At 45.1% G+C, this 20,659-nt stretch overlaps 5 protein-coding genes across 5 annotated transcripts; 3 read left to right on the forward strand and 2 right to left on the reverse strand.

Annotated features, from left to right (window-relative positions):
* Positions 1-8,093: 8,093 nt before the first annotated feature.
* GL218_07043 (putative carbohydrate esterase family 3 protein) lies at positions 8,094-8,692 on the reverse strand (the record flags this gene model as incomplete). The annotated part of the gene is made up of 2 exons (XM_033583787.1): positions 8,094-8,354; positions 8,435-8,692. The coding sequence occupies 2 exons, from the start codon at positions 8,690-8,692 to the stop codon at positions 8,094-8,096; spliced, it is 519 nt and encodes a 172-aa protein (XP_033433111.1).
* Positions 8,693-9,584: 892 nt separating this feature from the next.
* GL218_07044 (Lysophospholipase NTE1) lies at positions 9,585-13,995 on the reverse strand (the record flags this gene model as incomplete). Its single annotated transcript, XM_033583788.1, has 2 exons — positions 9,585-10,948; positions 11,124-13,995. 2 exons carry the CDS (start codon positions 13,993-13,995, stop codon positions 9,585-9,587), a joined length of 4,236 nt encoding a protein of 1,411 aa, XP_033433106.1.
* Positions 13,996-15,198: 1,203 nt separating this feature from the next.
* Positions 15,199-16,296, forward strand: GL218_07045 (Eukaryotic translation initiation factor 2 subunit alpha; the record flags this gene model as incomplete). The annotated part of the gene is made up of 4 exons (XM_033583789.1): positions 15,199-15,276; positions 15,326-15,488; positions 15,550-15,757; positions 15,813-16,296. 4 exons carry the CDS (start codon positions 15,199-15,201, stop codon positions 16,294-16,296), a joined length of 933 nt encoding a protein of 310 aa, XP_033433105.1.
* A 578-nt stretch (positions 16,297-16,874) lies between these two features.
* Positions 16,875-17,474, forward strand: GL218_07046 (Mitochondrial inner membrane protease subunit 2; the record flags this gene model as incomplete). Its single annotated transcript, XM_033583790.1, has 2 exons — positions 16,875-17,140; positions 17,195-17,474. 2 exons carry the CDS (start codon positions 16,875-16,877, stop codon positions 17,472-17,474), a joined length of 546 nt encoding a protein of 181 aa, XP_033433108.1.
* A 594-nt stretch (positions 17,475-18,068) lies between these two features.
* On the forward strand, positions 18,069-19,306 carry GL218_07047 (uncharacterized protein; the record flags this gene model as incomplete). Its single annotated transcript, XM_033583791.1, has 3 exons — positions 18,069-18,116; positions 18,191-18,488; positions 18,549-19,306. 3 exons carry the CDS (start codon positions 18,069-18,071, stop codon positions 19,304-19,306), a joined length of 1,104 nt encoding a protein of 367 aa, XP_033433107.1.
* Between the last annotated feature and the right edge of the window lie 1,353 nt (positions 19,307-20,659).

Genomic DNA, 20,659 nt, shown 5'->3' on the forward strand with positions numbered 1-20,659 from the left:
AAAGACAAGGACGAGATTGCGACAATGAGAGTTATGGAAATGATAATGAGATTATAATAATCAGGTTAAAATAATAATCAGACAAAAATGTAAAAAGGCAGAATATTATCAATAATCCCAAGTTCCAATGTATACATGTCTACATGTTTATTACATGAAGACATCAGGAATACGACCTGCGGTAACGGTAATGTTGCTGTTGTTTTTAAAGTCGGGATTTTTTGGAGCTTTCGGACTACTGCTTCTTGAATATATGTCAGATGGTCCGTGCGTGATGAAATAGCAGGGGGGATACTGGGAAATTGGGTACCCAAATACCTAAATATCTTGGCAGAGGGGCGCTTAGCAAGCTATACCTACCTGACCTATAGGTTAGGTACTGCAGCTATCCGTTATAGGTACATACTGGCCTAGTATTGTACCTATTGATAGAATATAGCGTGGATTAGGTAAGATATAATGACTTAAATGCGCCACACATATCGAAACAGGTATATCCCCTTGGCTGGCATAAGACAGCAACTCCATAACTTTCAGTATTAGTACATAAGGCTTAACGTCATTCACTAACATAATAGGAAAAAGTCTTATGGTTAATCTCTAAAACCGCAACCCGCAAATATTATTGGTTAACTTAGTACCGCACGAGCCTTTCCTTCTTTTCTAGCCAATCCGTATATATTAATACTGAAAGTTATGGAGTTGCTGTCTTATGCCAGCCAAGGGGATACTCTTACTTTCTTCACATCTTCATAGGTGCTTTCAACCAACTCTTTAAATCCCGAAAACCCTCCATATTTTTTGTCGCTCAGCGTGGCTAATTTTATCAACGGCAATATTCATATATGGTCATTTAACATATAACACTAGCTCTACTCGTTTATTATTCTATCTTAATGACGCTCTTCACCCAAGACACACGCAATACTCAAGTTTCTAAATTTAGAACCAGGTATTCAAAGAAGTCCAATATAGACATCCTTATTCAATATAGTAGTGCACCGTGTTACCTTGCCTTGTTAAGCTCAAGTAAATTTATAATACAACAAATTGACAACCTCTCCGTCTATATTAGAATAGAAACCTGTTATCTGGAGTTTGAGGCTTTAGTGGGAAAGCATCTTGGCCTGAATGCTTGGGCCAATTCTGTCGTAGATCCCAGTTCCGGTTATTGTTGTGGCGATTCAGACGACAGGTCCGAAGTTGATGCCTCACCATATCAATTAATGTCAAAAATTCCTCCCACGAAATTCGTTGGAGTTTCAATCGGTCCCTTGCCTCCATCATTAAGACACGTAATACACCTAAAAATCTAGTATATGCCTCGTCTGTGCCCCTTAAGCTCGTTTTCATGTGATTTGCGAATTGAACTCTCTGGTTCTGCTTTGCTTGGGTTGATAACTGAGTATTGCGGCGTGCTTCGTTTAAGTGATCTCTGGTTTCCGCCCGCATCAATCCCTCCCGCCAATGAATATAACGATTAATATAGTCGATTGACCATCTGAATATCTCCCTAAGAGCCCTTGGGAGATCGGTCCAGTTCGCGAGATAAACTATATATCAACATTAGAACTACGTCGAATTATAGAGGCAGTTATGAATATACGTACCCAATCGCCGGCCCTCCCTAACACCTATTCGGTAAACATCAAAAAACAATGCCCTGTGTACAGGTACAAACCACTTTGATTCAGCTAGTAGACAGTCATCCTGCAATGAGGATGTGTGAACTATCTCGTTAGCGTGGTCTCCGGCATCTCTAAAAGCCCTCTGCTCTGCTCTCATCCAGTGGTCTGGGTCATCACGCAGATAATGATTTAAGTATCGGTAACGAACTTCAGCCCATTTATCAGCCCATCCCAATACTCGGCTTAGCGTCTGTGCTTTGGTCTCGTCATCTCTCAGAATTCGCCCTCGAAATTGCTCGTAGAACATGTGTGTCATCCAGTCTTCGAGATTGTTTGGGTCTTGCCAGATTATCCTGGCCAGCTCAATAACAGCGTCCCATTCAGCTATAAGAGCAGCCGCGTGGTCATTTCCTTGCAACTTGGTTTCTGATATTCCAGCGTTTGATAGTACGTAGTCTACCCCAAGATCTTTCCTACTCATGAAGGCATTTCTAACAAGAGGCTGAACGTCCTGATCTTGGCTTATACCTTTAAGATACAAGAGTAGGTTATAGCGATTCGCAGGTTGTGGTGGGCCTCTTTTCCCTACTCCTGCAGATGCTTTCCAACGTGAACCGTCTGCTAGCAAATGTCTCGAACTATCCGGCGGGTCATAGCTGACTATATGCCTAATATTATATCAGCCCGTCTCTAATTATAATAGCCAAAGGTTGACCTACGTTGTCTTACTAAGTGGAGGCGGTCGTACCATCTTGCTAGTATTCCCTCGAGATCTCTATAATTCTATAAGGCGAATTTAAATGCTAGCATAAGGGTTTGGAGAAGTTTCTAAATGTCAACACAAGGAGCATGTTGTGGAAATGGAGGGACTCGAGATTTAGAGTTACTTTGAATATTTTGCATATACAAAGGGGCACTATCGAATTGTCCGCAATGATAGAGAGGTGTCGCATTTGGTTAGTCTTATTGTCTAAACGTCCGCATTTGACGTTGTACAACATTCTCTTATAAGGAAATGCTGCTGATCTTCCCCGAAAGTACATAGAATTCCGGAAGTTCAAGGAAATGGCATAAGTAGTTGCGTAGTTGCAACTATAAAGCATATTGCGGGATACGTGGTATTATAGACTTAGCTTTGCTTTAAGTGGTGGCATAGAGTCCTTTACCCATCTCAGCTGGAGGAAGTCAGGCCCCTTTTGTTTTCAATGATGTAAATATTAATTTGATATAATGTCCCAATAAATTTAAAAAGTATATTCATGTTCTTTAGGGAACGCTAGTCGAATGAGGCTTTTAACATGTGTTATATCTCGTTACACAATATTAAACCCTTTGAGAAGTAGATCCTTCTTTAAGGATTGAGCCGTTGTCTAGTTGGGTACCTAATAGATAGCTTAAGCATGTGCTATCTCTATTTAATATGAGATAAATTCGACTCTGCTTAATAGATCAATCTAGTTTACCAGATATCTACCCGAATTACACTCTTAAAAACTATATTACTTAGAATCTTTATAACATGTAGTGTATGAATATCAAAGTATAGGATACTTAGTTAGGTTCATATAAATCGCGGAACACTCATTTTAAGTCCGACTCATAACATCTTATCTCGAAATACATAATATTTATTACCAGGTAATAGCCAAGGTAAGCACATGGAAATAAGTATTTGTATACTATAATATGTAGTATTTGTGACTATGGGTTAGTATATCTCGATCATCTAGCAGAAACTCGAATTATGTAAGATATATGCATCTAAATATCTCCTAATCTGACCCGAGGGGATAGAAAGGTACAAAAAGTTAGGTACCTAAGGCTTATAATACCTCTTTATCCAAGGTACCTTACATGTACTTACACCCCACTCCTATTCCACACCTAATCTCCTTAATATTCAACTTTTAAAGTAATAACTTCAGCTTCACTTAGCTTTTAAGAATTGGTACATTTTATAAGCTCCAATCTCATTATCATCAACCCTAGCCTTGCTAATTGACCGTGATCAGTAGGTAGTAATACTACTTGGGGGCTGATAAGTTCGCTAATATGCTTGCCAATGTACCAATGAAACATTGGAGGCATTTTGCGAACCCATGAGTCTGGGTATATATCGTCATGCTTGAAGCAACTGCATAAAGGTAAGTGGAGTTACGAATTTAATAGTACAAGAAAGCCAATAGATGCCTACTTTATGTCTACTTTTGCACTCTTGCAGTATAATTCCCCCGATGCGCTGGCCGAAATACGAACTCTTGGGTCGTCTATGCATACCTGCTGCATCTAAGGTATCTATCGCCGCACATGGAAGTCTTGTCGATGCGACCTCACACGATAAGGAAATAGGTTCTGTATCGTTGGAGTGGCAATAAATATTTATCTTGCTCTTCAAATACATTTTCTTCCTCGGCTCTAACTTTAGGTATGCTCACATAAAGTAGTTTCAATCTCTTCAAGGCTCTAGGAGAAACTCTTATCTCTCATATTATCTTTCATATTATAGGAAGTTCATACGGGTTCTACCCATCGCCGTCGTAGCTTCCGGCATTCCATTCCCTATCATTTACACTCTTTCCCTCCGACACTCGTTACTGGACTTATTCTTTTTTTACTTTATTTTATGTATGACCAGACAACTTTAGCTCTTATTCTTCCTATGATTCCTAACACTCGCTACGGAATCATCATATTATCTATAGTATTTTTCGATTGCTACTTTGGTCCGTCTGCCTACCCTGGATGAAGGCCGTCGTCAAACCGTGTAATCTAAGTCCTTCTAGTAAGACGATACCGATGCTAATGCTGGCATAAATCAATCTACGTTTGCGAACCTGGGGACTACATATACATTACTCTAATTCGACAATCCTAAGACAATCCGGATTAGCCATGTCTCTATTTTCAAGATTGAAGCGACGGTTACAAGCTAAAGAGAAAAAATCGAAGAAAGATGAAAAAGTGACAGAGAAGGCAAAGGAAGAACCTGCTAAGGTGCCTTACAAGCACGTAGTCACGCATGCTGCTAGCGATATGTTATTAGTAGCCCCTCCAGGCGCAAGAGAGGCAGACAATGCCAGGGTAATCGAGTTGAACAAGCAAAATATCGAGCGGGCAAGGGCGGAATGTAAGGCGGCCGGCATGCCACGGGTTCGAGACTCGTTCTCCATCTATAAAACTCCTGTCTTTCCTCTACCAAAAAACTACCAACCATACAACGTAAACGACAGGCCTAAACTCACGTACCACCCCCCGCAGATACTTGGCTCCCAAAAAGGTCTCAACAACTCGAATCACCCGGAAAGCATAAGAAGCGTGAGAAGCGGGATAAGCGGCAAGGGGAAAGAACCGGAATACATACGATCCCCTTTATCTATATCATCGGTTCCGAGATTATCTCTTGGAGACTCCAGTATTACATCGAGTAAAGGTAAAAGTCCTATGCCACGGTATACGTACATTCTCTCTAATTTCTAAACAGATGCGCCTCTTGACGAAACGTCGGCAATATCAAGCACCCCCAATGATGAACCAAGGGTGGACAACAAGGCCATCAACCGCCTTTCGCATACTTCTAGCTATCAGCCAAGCCTTTCTCAGAAAAGTTTTTCGTTTAGCGAGAAGTCATATCAAACGCCTTTCACTGTCTCTCAAACAACTGTCGGGGCACCTGTGAAGAGTGATCGGTACTATCCGCCGCCGACCAAAAGTGCCTATTTTTCAGCATCTCATACAGCAAACCAGGGGACCGGGAACAAACTATATAAGCTAGAAAATAAAAATATATCTAGCACAGAGACGGCCATCCCGCCAGTCTCCGTTGCTGCCGAGAGAACTGATAAGAGCACTTCCTCGGCGAGTATCTTAAGCGAATCCTCCCTTGGTCCATCCACTACATCTATCGGTCCCGCTATTGCACCACCTCGACCGCCCTGCATCGTGGCCCCTCCACCTGCGCCATGTTCTACAGAAGAAGCTACCGGCTTAGAACAGAATACTAACAAGACAACAACCACTAGCGTTCCTTGTGCGAAAACGCCACAGGACCTTTCGGTGGAAAAAGGCAAAGCTCCTGCAGATACGACAGCAAAAGATGTTAAGGAACAAGATGCAATCGTACCTTCGACTTCATCTCATCAAAAGAGATCACGTAGGTTGTCCAAACCTAGGCCATCCAGCAGCGGCAATGATAAGTACAGGCTGTCGATCGATGCGTCACAGCGTACCAAGTCGAATTCAACTGCCCCCGGTCCCACTGCTTCTGAACTCGATCGAGCGAGCCACGTAGCTGAACCGAAGACCAGCGAGATCAGTAAAGACTCGTCCGAGCTCACACTGAAAACGAGGAAATTACACAAGAAACCGAGAGACAAACGAGAACGGAGAAAGTGGTGGATCTTTGGGAGACGACCCACCACTGCGGCACACTAGACGAAGGCTATTAGTATTCATCACGGGTTTACACACAGCAGCAATGCATCTGCAAGTTGTTTTTATCATGGTATATTTTATCTATTTCCTAGCGGCATGGGATGGCCTCCCAAAGCGTATACCTGTACATTCTGCAGTTATAGATCTACAATAATTACGAAGCATTACGAGGAGTTTAATGTGGGTTACCAAGAGCGGATAGTTATTTCTGGAGTATGGATCGACACGGGCTATTAGATGAAACTGTATAATAGCTATTACAGCTTCTAGCCTCGAGGCTATAAATTATACATCGGTTCGTCTGGGACATGATATTCGTAGCTGTTTATCTCGCAATATTGGTATGAAAAGGAAGCTTTTCACCACCTAGAGCAACTCGTAACGACAGCCCCTCCATCGAAAACGGGGGAGGTCGGGACGTGCCGAACGTGTCCCGCATGGCATCTGCACGCTAAGATGCATGATGGGTGGTTGATATGCACTGCCATAGGCCGAATGTAACCTTGTCCCCCATGGCGGGATCTAGAATCTTACCCCGTTCTAATCTTAGTTTGGCAGGTTTCTCCTAGGTTGTGCGTCTGGAGAGCTATCGTGATGCATGTAAGCTGAGACATGAGCTGACGCTAGAGAATAAGCACAAGAGAGACGCTGATAGTTGTGTCTTCGGACTTAGAGAATCTTACTTATTCCTTGGGTATTGATGAATGGCCATACGCCGTATACTTTACCGCTAGATGTTTCTTAAGGAATAATATCGCTTTACGGCGTATCGCTTGTGTACCACACAGACTATCTACATAGGTACCTCTTAATATGCTATGCTGAGGTATCCATAAAGATCCTAATCCTACGGCAGCGATATATTGAGCCCTAAGGTAGGTAGGCTGGCTAAAGGGAAATAAGACCCCTAGATCAGCTCTCGTATGTTCATCGACGTTAACCAATGGCCAAAACAAACACAAGTCGACTTTCGTAGCCCGTAACGCGGACGACTATCTATTACCTCTACGAGAACTGCAAACCTATCATATATCAGATCCTCAAGTCGTCAGAAATGCGGTTGTTTGCTACCGTAAGCAACCAGATTAATCCTACGCGACCCTCCCTCCCCAACACAACAGTGCCAATCGCAGTCAGTAACGAGCGCCAACGCCAGGCCGCACGTCGGCGTTAAAGTGGGATTTCGTGGAGGTGGCTTATGGCGAGCGAATCGAACCGGGATCACGTTCTCAGAAATAGGACAGGGGGAAGGAGATAAGTGAGTGAATGTCAGATTGGAGTGTCTGGCGTCAAGGGAAAGGAAATAAATAAGCCTTCGCTTAAGGGTGATCGATGTCGATGGATGGCTTCTCGTGTTCTGGGACCAGGGCAGGTTAGCCGATCAGTAAGGTACGGTACCTAGATATTTCGTTAGGTAGTATCGCGCTTAGAACCCTACTAACTACCTAAGGTACTCCGCGCTGGGTTTACTTCCATGTCGACTTGTGTTCTTCGTGGGGGTCCGGAATAACTGGTATAAGATGAGTCAAGGTTGCTGCATGTGCGCGTAAGCATACTGGTGATGTGTGGAATATACGAATGCGGACCACCAAGTAAAATACCTACCTGACCTATGTAAAAGGGGTCTTCTCCGTAACCCTTTATGATGCCTAAGAAATTGTTCATCACTTAGATCACGACGTTCATTTCTAAGGAGGCAACGTGATAACAGTTTGCTGCTGCTAGCCATCGGTTTGCTGCACATGGGGCCAAATATAAAATAGTCGGGAGGCTGCATGCGGTTGATTGCATATGCCGTCCTAGGTTCATACTAGGAGATATTGCTTGAACATTGCTATTCCCTGTCCTGAGACTAGAGATGAGGCTTCCTCGATAGCGACAGCAGACGAAGTTCTTCTTGGGATATGGTAGACATATATCGACCGTGATCCTCGTATATAGTTTTATTCTCTATGTAGAAGTATATATTTTCAACTCACAATCTCCCATACTCCTAACACCCCCTTCTATATCACCCCGGGGTACCCCCCCTTTTCAACCAGACACAGTAGTATTACCCGTCGAATTCGAATTAATAATCCACGTCAAGAGCGAATTCAACCCATCGGCAATACGGTCCTCGCCCTCATCATTAGGATGTATGCCGTCTTTCAGGAAGGTATTCGGGAACGGGTATATGTCGTTAACGTAGATCGGCGACTCGGTTTTGTTCTGCTCGACCGCCCAGTCTGGGATCATGTCGTTGAGCCTCTTCACGGGGTTCATATTTACTGGTAGCGGAACCACGGTGTTGGCCTATTTGGAGATTATTTTTAGTATTATGTCTCAAAATGGCTGGCTGGCTGTTGATTTAGATGGAAGACGGAGAAGCCTACGATAATATGTACGTGTTCATTGTACTGCCGCATCGATTGCACCATATTCGTGTATGCCTCTACGACATCCTCCAACCGTCGTCCTCGAGCGATGTCGTCCGTACCAAGCATAAACATGACGATGTCAGGCTTAGTATCATTGAGCCATCCGTCGATATGATCGTACGCTACATCGATCGCGAGATAACCCGTGTGGCCTTCGTGGTGCTGCTTACCAAATTCCCCGTCTTCTGTATCGCAACTCTGAGTATTGTTCATCGAGCCGACGAACTCGATCTTGTCCGTCAAGTTATTTACTTTTAAGTCATTCCACAGCTTTGCCCTCCAACAAGTAATCTCAGTTATACTGTCTCCCAATGGCACTTTTTGCTCGTAAGTCAGAGGTATATTTGGTAAATGAGAATATCGCAAGTTGGACCTCACTAATCTTTAACTTCGACTGAGAAAACGCCATGCCTATTAGGCAAGATGCTGGTAATACCTCCTTGATTTTCATCGTTGTAATGTCTCTTTGAAGATGAGCATTTATCGAGGTCAGTTAGATATATAGAAAGGGATAAAGATACCAAATACTGGATTACAAGACGATCAGCTCTTTAATTATGGTTATCTCCATGTCGACTTATATCCTCGGTTTAAGAGGTAGCTCAGGGTAGCTATGTACGTCTGGGACTGGCGGTCTCATCACCACATTGAACCTCCGTGGATCTCCGAGCATCCAAACTGGTAGTGATATTCAACCATCATATTATCTGGAACGAAATATTTGGCTACTGGTGATTTACGTGCGGGGTAGGTAGGCATTCGGATGAAGACATTCAGGGGTGATCGCCTCGACGATATTTTTTATATAGCCTGAAAGAGAGAACATGGCCGCTGGGATGGTACCATATAGCTTCTCTACGATAATGCATACCCTGAACATTCCCTTTTCTTATCAATAATTTCGGAGGGCAACTAGGAATTCTACGTCACATTTATACATACCTATACTTCAGATAATCTTCATTGCGTTGGATAGTTATATATTGAAGCACATCAACTATAGAGGTTCATTTTGATTCATTGACTTCATTTTGGTATGCGAATCTGAGATGATGACTGGGTATACAACAAATATATATAACAACGCTACTAAAGATCGCTATCATCAAATACTCGCACGTCGGGGCGCCATCGTCCTGCGCAATGCCTTCTTTGCCTCAGTTTCTTCGACTAATGGAAGCACGCCATCATCCTTTAGGCGGTCAAGGTATTGCCTGCCAAATTTATATCCTAGATCATAGATTTCGTCAAACCTCCCGAACTCTAAAGTTCCATATTCATCGATCGGCGGGCGCATATAGAAACATCCCGGTATCATCTTGGCGCGCTCTAGGGCGTCTACACTCGATACGTAGGCTAATCGAGCTTGAATCTCCGCTAGCGTAGGAGGGTTTGGAATGTTTGAAAAAGGATTCCATCGGTTGAAGAACGCCCAGAACCCCGAGAGCGAATCTCCGTAACATTGAGGCGTATCATCATCTATGGCGCCTACATCAATGGCAAAAATAACAGAGGCACCAAGAGACTTCATATGGGACACCGTGAGGTTATCGATGTAACCGCCATCCAATAACATACTGCCTTCGTCACATAAAGGTGGGAGTAGACCGGCCAACGACATAGATGCTCGCACATATCGCCAAGCATATCCACTAGTATGGAATTCCTGCCTGCTCTTGCTGATGTTGACAGTATTGCAGTAATACTCCAACCAGAAGTCTTCGATCTGGTGCTTCCCAAAGGTTTTGAAAATGCCACGATTGAACTCATGCCCAGTTGTGTACGACGCGGACGGATATGTTAAATCGAACGCAAAACGCCACATGCTTGCCATCCTCCCAGCGAACTTTTTAGCTAGACCAAACATAGGCACAACGTCAGCATGGCGTGCATAAAGGGCCCCGATAAAGGAGCCGATCGACGTGCCACCAACGATATCAATAGGGATGCCGGCCTCTTCCATTGCCTTGATGATACCAACGTGGGCAATACCTCGGGCACCACCCCCTCCGAGTACAAGACCAATAGACTTGCCGCAGAGTCTTCTGGCAAGTCTTTGGAAGTCACCTTTATAAGGGGCGTCGGGCGAGTAATAAGGCCTTTGTCGTATCTTCTGAACTGTATACTTCTGTATCTCAGCCTGCAGAATTTGTACTCGCTCTTTTAAGGTCGGCCCAGCCTTCCTAGAGGGCGGATGTGCGGCAACAGCGTTAGACTCGAAGACCATCTGTAGATGGTGATGTCCACCATTAATCCAGACACGGTTTCTTAACCAACCTCTCGTCAGGCCAGGGGGCGAATAACGCTCAGTGTGGAGGAGGACTAGTGTTTTGCGGGCGGTCGACTTCATGCCAAGCATAAATCGTTCGTATTCGCCAATCTCAGGGGATCCTTCGGCCAGGCCTACGAGCAGAATGCAGTCTGCTTGCGTGATACAAGTCTGGGTCCAAGGAGCTGTCACACTCGTATCTAGTAGTTCTAATTAGAATTGCGTATAATTTGAAGCCCAAATCAAGCAGAGAGTTTGTATGTTATGGTCAGGAAAAAATTAGAGTTTAAAGCCTTCATAGACGGCGCTCTGGGTGTGATTTGCTCATCATACCAAGGAAAAAAAGGACGTGGACAAGGAACGAATTAAACTTACCAGCAACGTAAACAACCAATCCGTACTTCTCTTCAAGGTCGGCAAGATAATGAGCTAGCTTTAGCTTTCCCATTTTATTGAATGCATGTTTGCCAAGATGGCTGAGAATTGCGGCTTGGTTCAGCGAAGTTGCACCGTTTGGTGTGCCGACTTGTGCCAGAGCGTTCATCAAGCGGTTTCCAAATTCAACAACTGGGATACCCGACCTAACTGGAAGAATAGCAACGGTCCTTATGTTCAACGTAGACGAACTCTTATTGATAGATGTGCCAGAAGTCCCGTCCTTCCCTGCGGGATTTGATGGATCATCGACCAATAACCGCATTCGAGAGGCGATGATCTTTGAAATTTTGATTGTGATATTAGGATGCTCTTGGGCAAGGCTGTTGAATAAGGTACGAGGAAACTTGACAAGTTCCGTCGCACGAATAGCATGCAAAGTTCCAGAACGCGTAGATTCAGTCATGACCTCTAGTTCGCCAACACTATCACCTTGGCCGAATTCCGCGCGAACGTTCATCCCACCGTCCTTTCGGTCTTCTACTAATCGCAACCTTCCGTTGAGAACAATATAAATAGCCTCGCTTTCCTCATCTTTACGGAATAGGACTTGCCCAGCATTGACTTGGACCCATTCAAGGGCGAAATCGATATGTAATATGAGTCGCGGGAGTAAGTTCGTGAGTCTCTTTGCCATTGTCAGGAGCACAATTGGATACCTCTCTACAATCTTCTCCAATGTTGCCCGCGGGATGAAGCCAACATATACATCCGTTTTTGCAACTACGTCGATGAAGGATCTGAATGAAGAAACAGTGCTAACATAGCCTGCAAGACCGCCGGGTTTCACGAGTCCTACTCGGCGGCGTTCCGGTTTCGCACCCCGTTTTGCATCAGACGTGCTTTTGTTGTCAGGCTTCTTGGTTGGAGCAAAAGATGACGGGCGTCGAGCGGCTTCTTCGGACTCCGCCTTATGCATCGCCGTCGTGGATGTTCTACTAGATGAGCTCAGGATATTGCTTCCCGAGTCTTCTGCAGGGACACAAATATCGAGGAATCCGTCAATGACGTAGTAAAGTCCTGGACTTCGCTCTCCCTGCTCGACTAACACAGAGCCCTGTCCAAAGAAAACAATTTCCACTTCATGCTTCATGTCAGCCGCAAGAAACTGGGCATTAGGCGTGCCAGTTGACGAAATTCCGCCAGAGGTCATTGATTCAGCATCCCAGTCAGTCGAGCCATCGAAAGGATCCATGAACCCAAACGCGTTACTGCTGAACACAGCTTTCTGCCTTCTCTGGTCATAGGAGACAAGCCTCGGGGACCCTTCCGTAGACTCCGGGCCTCTAGATGAGGAACCACTGCTGCTCATGCCTAAGGCTTTGAAAACACATTCTAGTATAGACACTCTGAACAGATTGTCCTCATCAACAGACTCACGAGGATCAATCGACAAGCGAGCTCGTTTCTGGGTAGCGAATGGGTTGAAAGTACGCCGAGCGAGAGGACTTGTATCTCCACTCTGAAAGGTATCTGAGTGCTGGAAAGATTCTGCTATGGGTATCTCTAAGGTACCACTTGATCCTGCCCCCCCACTGCGGGCTAAGTGGACGTTAGCCAGCAGATCTCCAGGGCTAGGGGTATGAATCGAGAGGCGTTCTTGGGGCGGTGCAATCGTAGATGCTACCACAGACCGAGGTCTAGCACGACTCATTGCTTGCATGGCTGCCTCCTTACGTAAGCCCGTCGAAGACCTACGTCGACGGCTTGTAGTAGATCCATTATGCAAAGCAATTCCTTTGCCACTTTCCTCTTCGCCGGCTCTTTCCCTCTCCTGCTTAAACTTTTCCTTAAGGCGTTCTAAAGCATCACCCCGAAGGATGTTTGGTAGCTGACAAGTAGCGTAGCGAATCATGTTCTTTTCTGTATGAAGAACCTCGTTGGTTAACCCTAGATAGTTGTATGCAGTAGCGAGAGTGACGCGCTGGAATCTAGACAAGATGACGTGGACGATGTGAGCAGTCGCTTTAGGATAAACCCGAATCAGCCGACGGAATGCACTAGCAGGTATGATCGCGATAGTCGTGTCGACTGTCGCCCTTCCAATGATATCGGGATGGACAGAGGTAGCTGTTCTTTTCATAGCAGGTCGAGTGTGGCTCACTTGCGGTTCATCTAAGGAAATAGGGGGGATATTTGGTAGCCTAGGCCGGGTAGGAGAAGATGGCGTCGTGACTTGAGACTCGTCAACCGGGATTCGACCGCCATGGACTGGGTCAAGATCCGAGGCTTTAGTTAAAAACTCCGCCATATCATGCTCATGGGTAAAACCACCGCTGACTAAACGTTCATGACGGGAATGGCTGTTGGCACTGTTGGGCTCCAGACTCTCCTCAGACGGTAACTTGAGCTTTACATCTTCTGTAAATAAAGACATTATCGAGAAGAGGGATGACATGGGGTTGCCATTCCGCACCTCGGTCAGCAGCTGATATCGTTGCTGACCAGGGATGGATTGCTCATCGTCTGAGAAAGAAGACTGCGATGGGCTCTCATCGAGTCCAGTGGATCGGGATGACTGGTTGGGGTTGGAAGACTTGACGAAGATCTCAACCAGCCCGTCTACAACAAGACAGAACCCTTTCTCCTCTTCTAGGTTCAGCGTCTCGCCAGCAATCAACTTCCTGGTCTGCATACTCCTGGTCAACTCGTGAAACACAGGGCGCTCGAGATAACCAAAGATTTTGATGGCGCTAAGAAACTCGTCGAGATAGTTGGTTAAGCCAGGTTTAGCACCTTCTTCGTGGCTCTCCGGGAAAAGATCTAGATCGGGTTCTTTACGCTGTGGTTCTGGAGGCAGACGAGAATACATATTCAAGTATCTATATCTCACAACCCAAGTGACCGCAGCGAACATGAGTAACACTATCAACGCCCTATTTCTAAGTATTAGTACACCAAAGCTACGAGGAACAAGTGGAACCATTACAAGGTTGTGGCATTCATCGTCACTGTCCAGCTCGTGGAAAACAACGTGAACAGTAACGTCGGCACAGATATTGTTGTGAGCTTAAGACTCCAGTACAAAATTGTCGAGAGAATGTGGAGTATATAAAGAACGAGTCTAGCGATGAGCCCGAGCCACGAAGAAGAGCCTTGGGTATCCGCAACATCGTTTACTCTCGTAATAGCCGAAGCAATAGCAGTTGAAGAGCTGTTTGCAATAGTCGATACGGCTTGCGAGAGAGACATCTCAACGGCGGTGGCGCTAGACGAATCCATGGTTATGTATTATGTGTGAAGACCTGTGAGACCTCTGAAAAAAAGAATTTAAATATTTCTTCTACCCAACGACTAGAGTATCATGATGAGAGTATCATCCTTTTGCGCGGTGAAAAGGCGAGGGTTTAGCTCTGTCTGCCGAGTGGCTGGAGCTAGAAAAGGGATTCCAGCGGATTTGCGGCTTCAGAGACATTTGGGCTATGTAAATGGTTGAAAAGTAAGAGTAAAAAAAAGTAGAATTATTAGAGGAAAGAAAGCTCCGAAAACATGTGCATTTGGTGGAACTTCTTAGTTGATTTCCAAGGTGCTCAGGTGGGTCTCCTTGTTACTAGTGTGAACACGGCTAACTATTTCTTCCGCCCTCCGTAGCTTAGGTTGGGAGGTACTCAGCTAACCTTAGGTTAGAGTTGATGTTGATTAGAAGAGTTGGCAGGTGTAGCCAATTGTCTACCTTTTACCGGGTACGAATATTCGCACCATTACTATTAACCCCGCCAAAAGCATTTAGGTGCCACACCCCACGCTCAGGTCATAAAGATTTCCATCATTGACAAATTTGTGACTCCCTACACAAGACGAAAATAATAATTGATATACCAGCATAGTTCGCCCACGTCGAAACGCGCAATACTGACAACAACGCAAAAGAAAGACGGATTGTCAAGAAACTGTCGGCGAAGGAGTATCATACTGGATTTACGAACCGCAGAGAAATTTTAAACCCCGCCTGCGCGCGTGCGATCTTGGGCCCATCAGACATTTTTAAGATCAAGTACTACTATTTTCGCCCAAGATGTCGTTGACAAACTGTCGCTTTTACGAGGAGAAGTATCCGGAGATCGATAGCTTTGTTATGGTCAATGTGAAGCAGGTTCGTAGGTCACCATTATACAACATCAATTTTGCCTAACCCAGTTTAGATCGCCGATATGGGTGCTTATGTTAAGCTGCTCGAATATGATAACATCGATGGCATGATTCTACTGTCTGAACTTTCGAGGCGTCGTATTCGAAGTATTCAGAAACTCATCCGAGTTGGTCGCAATGAAGTTGTGGTTGTCCTCCGAGTCGATAAAGAGAAGGGTATGTGTGGCAGCAAGAATATATACAATGGCGTACAGATAAACTGACTGGTGGGTGTTAGGATATATCGATCTTTCGAAGCGCCGAGTCTCTCCCGAGGATATCGTTAAGTGTGAGGAACGATACAACAAGAGCAAGATGGTTCATTCCATCATGCGCCATGTGGCCGAGAAGACTCAAACCCCCATCGAAACCCTATACGAGAGCATAGCTTGGCCACTGAACAAGAGATACGGCCACTCCATCGACGCGTTCAAGCTCTCTATAACGTGAGTATATCGGCACCTAGCGTTATGACTTCCTTGCGGCTAACCTAAATTTTAGGAACCCCGATGTTTGGAGCGATATCACATTCCCCAGCGAGCCGGTAGCGGAAGAACTGAAGTCGTACATTGGAAAGCGCTTGACGCCTCAGCCTACGAAAGTTCGTGCCGACATCGAGGTCACCTGCTTCGAATACGACGGAATCGATGCTGTTAAGGCTGCCTTAAGAACAGCGGAGGCGCGGAATACCGAAGAGAACCAGGTGAAAGTGAGACTAGTCTCCCCGCCGCTCTACGTCTTAACAAGCACGTGTCTAGACAAGAACGTTGGTATAAGCCGACTGGAGGAAGCCATCGTAGATATCCGCAGCACTATCACCAGCGCAGGTGGTCAACTCGTGGTCAAGATGGAGCCCAAGGCGGTGACGGACTCCGATGATGCCGAATTGCAGGCGCTGATGGAGAAGCGCGAACGTGAGAACGCAGAGGTCAGCGGAGACGAGAGTGTTAGCGAGAGCGATGATAACATCCCTGAGACTGTCTAAGCTATCGTTCGACTTTGGTTCATTTCAATTAGTTCCACCGCAAGGGGTGTACGGCTAGGTAAAGGGTAGGTACCAACCTAGAGGTCTTTGACATTCACGGGTCATAAAAAGTACCTAGCATGCGAATAGAGCATTTTGTTTTTTTCGAAATGAAGTAAATACTCAAGTTGCTGCCCCTGTCTTCGTACCTTGAAACGACTTAAGCTGCTTTGTAAGGGTTATGCTTCTTAACTGCCTAATACTGCTTATTCCGTTTTAAATATTAGTAAATTGCTCGTTAAGTTGATGTTGGGAGATTAGGTACAAGTAGGATGACTTCAAGAGGCGTAGTGATTGTAACATTTATTTTCTTATGCGGTGCTAGTAAAATTATATGCTGTATACAAGGATATCTCTCTACAATAGGTACTCGGGGTATTTATTAATTGGGGTCGTTAGTGGGTTGTTGATTCATTTATGGAAAATCGAAGTTTATTGTTGTAATGAGGACAAAGTTTATAAAACGTCTTGTTCTTCAGCACTTTGTTTAGTGACATTAAGATCTCTCTTCAGGTTGAGGTCTTCATTGATAACGCCTAATGGCGTTCCGGCCGATATGGAATCGAATCAAACGTGATCATCAACATGCTGGCAGGTTCGGTTACCGTCTATTCGCTTTCGCAACATGGATTCCTGTGGTTTCTATGTTCAACCACTATATTGGAGAACTAGCTTGGATCAACGGGCCGTCAATGTATCCTTTTTTTAATGCGGAAAAGGACCAGACGACTCGAAATGATGTGGTAGTCAAGTATAAGTTGAATGCGCAGTATGGGCTGCGGCGAGGCATGATTGTTATTTTCTGGTATGATTTTACAATGGCAAGTCTAAGTTCCTGCGATGCTAACACCAGCTCTAGGAACCCCTATGATCCAGAGGTAGAGGCTGTTAAGAGGATTGTCGGGCTTGAAGGCGATATTATAAAAACGCGAAGTCCGTATCCCTCTCCTACAGTCCGCGTGCCAATGGGACATGTCTGGGTTGAGGGTGACGGAGGTGAGCGCTTGAGCAGGGACAGCAACGATTATGGACCAATTTCGACGAATCTTATAACTGGCAAGGTCACCCACATCGTGTGGCCTCTACATAGATTCGGTAGAGTGCAGTGGTGGGAATATGCAGGAAATATTAGGAACTAAACAACGAAATAACAATTATTTACTCATTGGTATCTTTATAATCTTCCTTTTCGCTGAGTCTCTCTACGTAATGAAGCTTTTATACCTACAACCATGTGTGATGTCAACTGATTGTTGGTATGCAAATAACCGTAAGATGCTGTAATCTGACCTCCCAGTCTACCGGTACATTAGATAGGTACAGATTATTACAGATAAGAGATAAGGTAAAGCCGGATAAGGTCCACAGGCTCCCACCAACTCGGGCGCGATGACCGTGATAAACCGCGCGTAAACCGATATGACCGATTAGGTACGATTTAGTGCTATTGGTACATGGAAAATTTCCCACCATCTACTCTTATTCGGATTCAACATTCAGTAGGTGGTCGCTTTCGAGCGCGATCGCCTCTCACGCAACAATAAGTCTCGAAAGATTTGTATAGATAAGCGACTTCTATGAGCGAATAACTCGCGGTTATTCTAGTAGCGTTGCTGGTCTTGCCGAACGACCCATTTCTTTTTTAGATAGTTACTGATACCAATGATGGACTTTCGGAGCACAAATCTTTGGAGTAAATTATCACTTCTACGACGCAGTCGCGCGGGTATAAGATGACCTTCGACAATGGGGAATTGGAAGGGCGCCCACCCTATATCCACGTGAGTGTTTCTATTGTGAATGCATAAGTGCATCAGCGTAGGACTACACATGCTAATTCTTTTTATATTCACAGACCATGCTCGCAGGAGGGTTTGGTGGAACTACTGGTGATATGTTGATGCACTCGCTCGATACCGTCAAAACTCGACAACAAGGTGATCCGCATATGCCACCTAAATATACTTCTTTAGGATCATCTTATTATACAATATGGCGCCAGGAAGGAATTCGACGTGGGTTGTACGGAGGATGGCTCCCAGCTATGATGGGCTCTTTCCCCGGCACAGTTCTCTTCTTTGGTACCTATGAATGGAGCAAGCGGCATATGCTAGACTATGGAATCCAGTCTCATGTCTCTTATCTGGTAGCTGGTATGCATTAGAGTTACCCTTGGCGAAGCTTGTCCTTGGCCTATACTAACAAATTCTCAGGGTTTCTCGGCGACTTCGCTGCATCAATAGTCTACGTACCCTCCGAGGTGTTGAAGACTCGCCTTCAGCTTCAGGGCCGGTATAACAACCCTTATTTTAAGTCCGGATACAACTATCGCGGTACTTTCGATGCTGCGAGAACCATTGTCAGGACAGAGGGAATTTCGGAATTGTTCTCTGGATATAAGGCAACTCTATATCGAGACCTTCCATTTTCCGCCTTGCAGTTTATGTTCTACGAGCAATTTCAAAGTTGGGCCCGTGAATATAAGAAGAGCCGAGAGATTGGAGTACGGTTAGAATTACTAACCGGAGCTGCCGGCGGTGGATTAGCTGGAGTGCTCACCTGTCCCCTGGACGTAGTGAAGACCCGGCTACAAACCCAGATCGACCCCGTCCCGGTTGTGAGCAAACCTAAAGATCGCTCGGCTAGAGAGACTACGTCGAGGCTTAAAGAGTCAGCCTCAAAACAGACACAACCCCCACCTCAACCTAAGCAACAAAAGCGCCCTATATCCACATCATCACCCTCTACACATACACCGCGGCCTGGTGCTATTCCATTAGACGAAGATTCGATAATGAAGGGGCTCAAGCTAATTTATAAAACAGAAGGTGTTGGCGGATGGTTCAGAGGAGTTGGCCCGCGATTTGTCTGGACCAGTGTACAAAGCGGTTGCATGTTGTTCTTGTATCAAACCATATTGCGAAAACTAGAGGTATGGCTTCCGGTAGAGAGATCAGACATGTCTACTTAACTCAACCTTTATGAAGAGGGGGCGTTGGATCCTGTGTCGGTGGAGGGTTTAAAGGGCATTGTAATAACAACCCAAAACAAGCGCACGGCGTTTAAGGAAGACGGGGGGCATGAGGAAAACAATAGACGGACGGATAGAAATCTCAATTTTATTTGATCTTAAAATATCTTGAATTATATAACCTAGTGTTTGAACATTACCTAGGTAGGTAAGGTACCTAGATGAGATGTAAGTGCTTGTGATGTATCTAATCTATATAATTGCATATGCACATATACAAAATTTATTATATTCAATCATGTGAAGAGTTAGAGTGCAGGTAATATTCTGCAAGGTGGGGGGTTCTAAGGCAAAAAATTGGACCAGTTGTTTGCAGCTAACCTTTGTTGCAGTTGACCCACGTCAATCATATCACTATCAAATCATGGTACCATCAAATGATTCAGCAAGTCCGCAAACCCGCGAAGCCTCTTTCTATACAATTTCGACTGCAACACTAGGCGCATAGCATTCTCACTCTATTAGGTACTTGTAAACCTTTAGCTTAAAAATGCTATGGGTTAATATCTAAACCATTTCCTCGACATGGCAGCACACGCTTCGCAAATATGCCACCCCCGTTGCCTATCCCGTCGAAGGCTGCGATCCATGCCCTCCGAGGGATTGCCCTAGGTACCTCATGCGCAATCGGCGTCATAGTCGAAGACCGAAGGCGACGAATAAGCACTTTGAAGACTGCCGTATCAAATAAGGAGAAATTAAAGTCGGTTAAAAGATATCATGGCATGGCAGTTCCATCTCCGGTACACTTCGACGAAGCAACTTTCACAGATGGTGATCAATTCCAATGGCATCAAGTGGAAGATGATATAGCCAGGACACACGATGACCCTCGGCCCAGATCCCGTCCTCGACGACATTCCCCCGAGGATATTTCTTCAGAAGCAAAGCCTCTAGTATCTCTGAAATCGGGAGGCGTCTTAGAATCTTCGTCGATAACCACTACACAAGCCGAACCATCGTCCTCCCAAACCGCACGATATGGCACAGTCCGCCCCTCAGATAGCACTCGGCGGCCAACAGGATTTCCGGAAATGGGATTCAATGCTCATAAGACTTGGGGAATGTATCAACCTACGAGTCCTGCGCCAATTCTTAAGCCTCGTCTAAATAAGCGCGCCCAAGCAGTCGCAAACATAACTAGTATTCTGGCTAGTAAAGACGAAGAAAGATTAGATCGAGCTCTTAAGAAATTCTCCGAAGCATGCCTTTCGTGTTATTCTCAGCATTTGGACGAAGAATGGTTTGCTCTTTCTATTCGACTTTCTGAAGATTGTCATTCAAAAGGCCGTT

This window comes from Daldinia childiae, assembly GCF_008694065.1.
Source record: "Daldinia childiae strain JS-1345 chromosome Unknown Scaffold8, whole genome shotgun sequence".
Lineage (NCBI taxonomy): Eukaryota > Fungi > Ascomycota > Sordariomycetes > Xylariales > Hypoxylaceae > Daldinia > Daldinia childiae.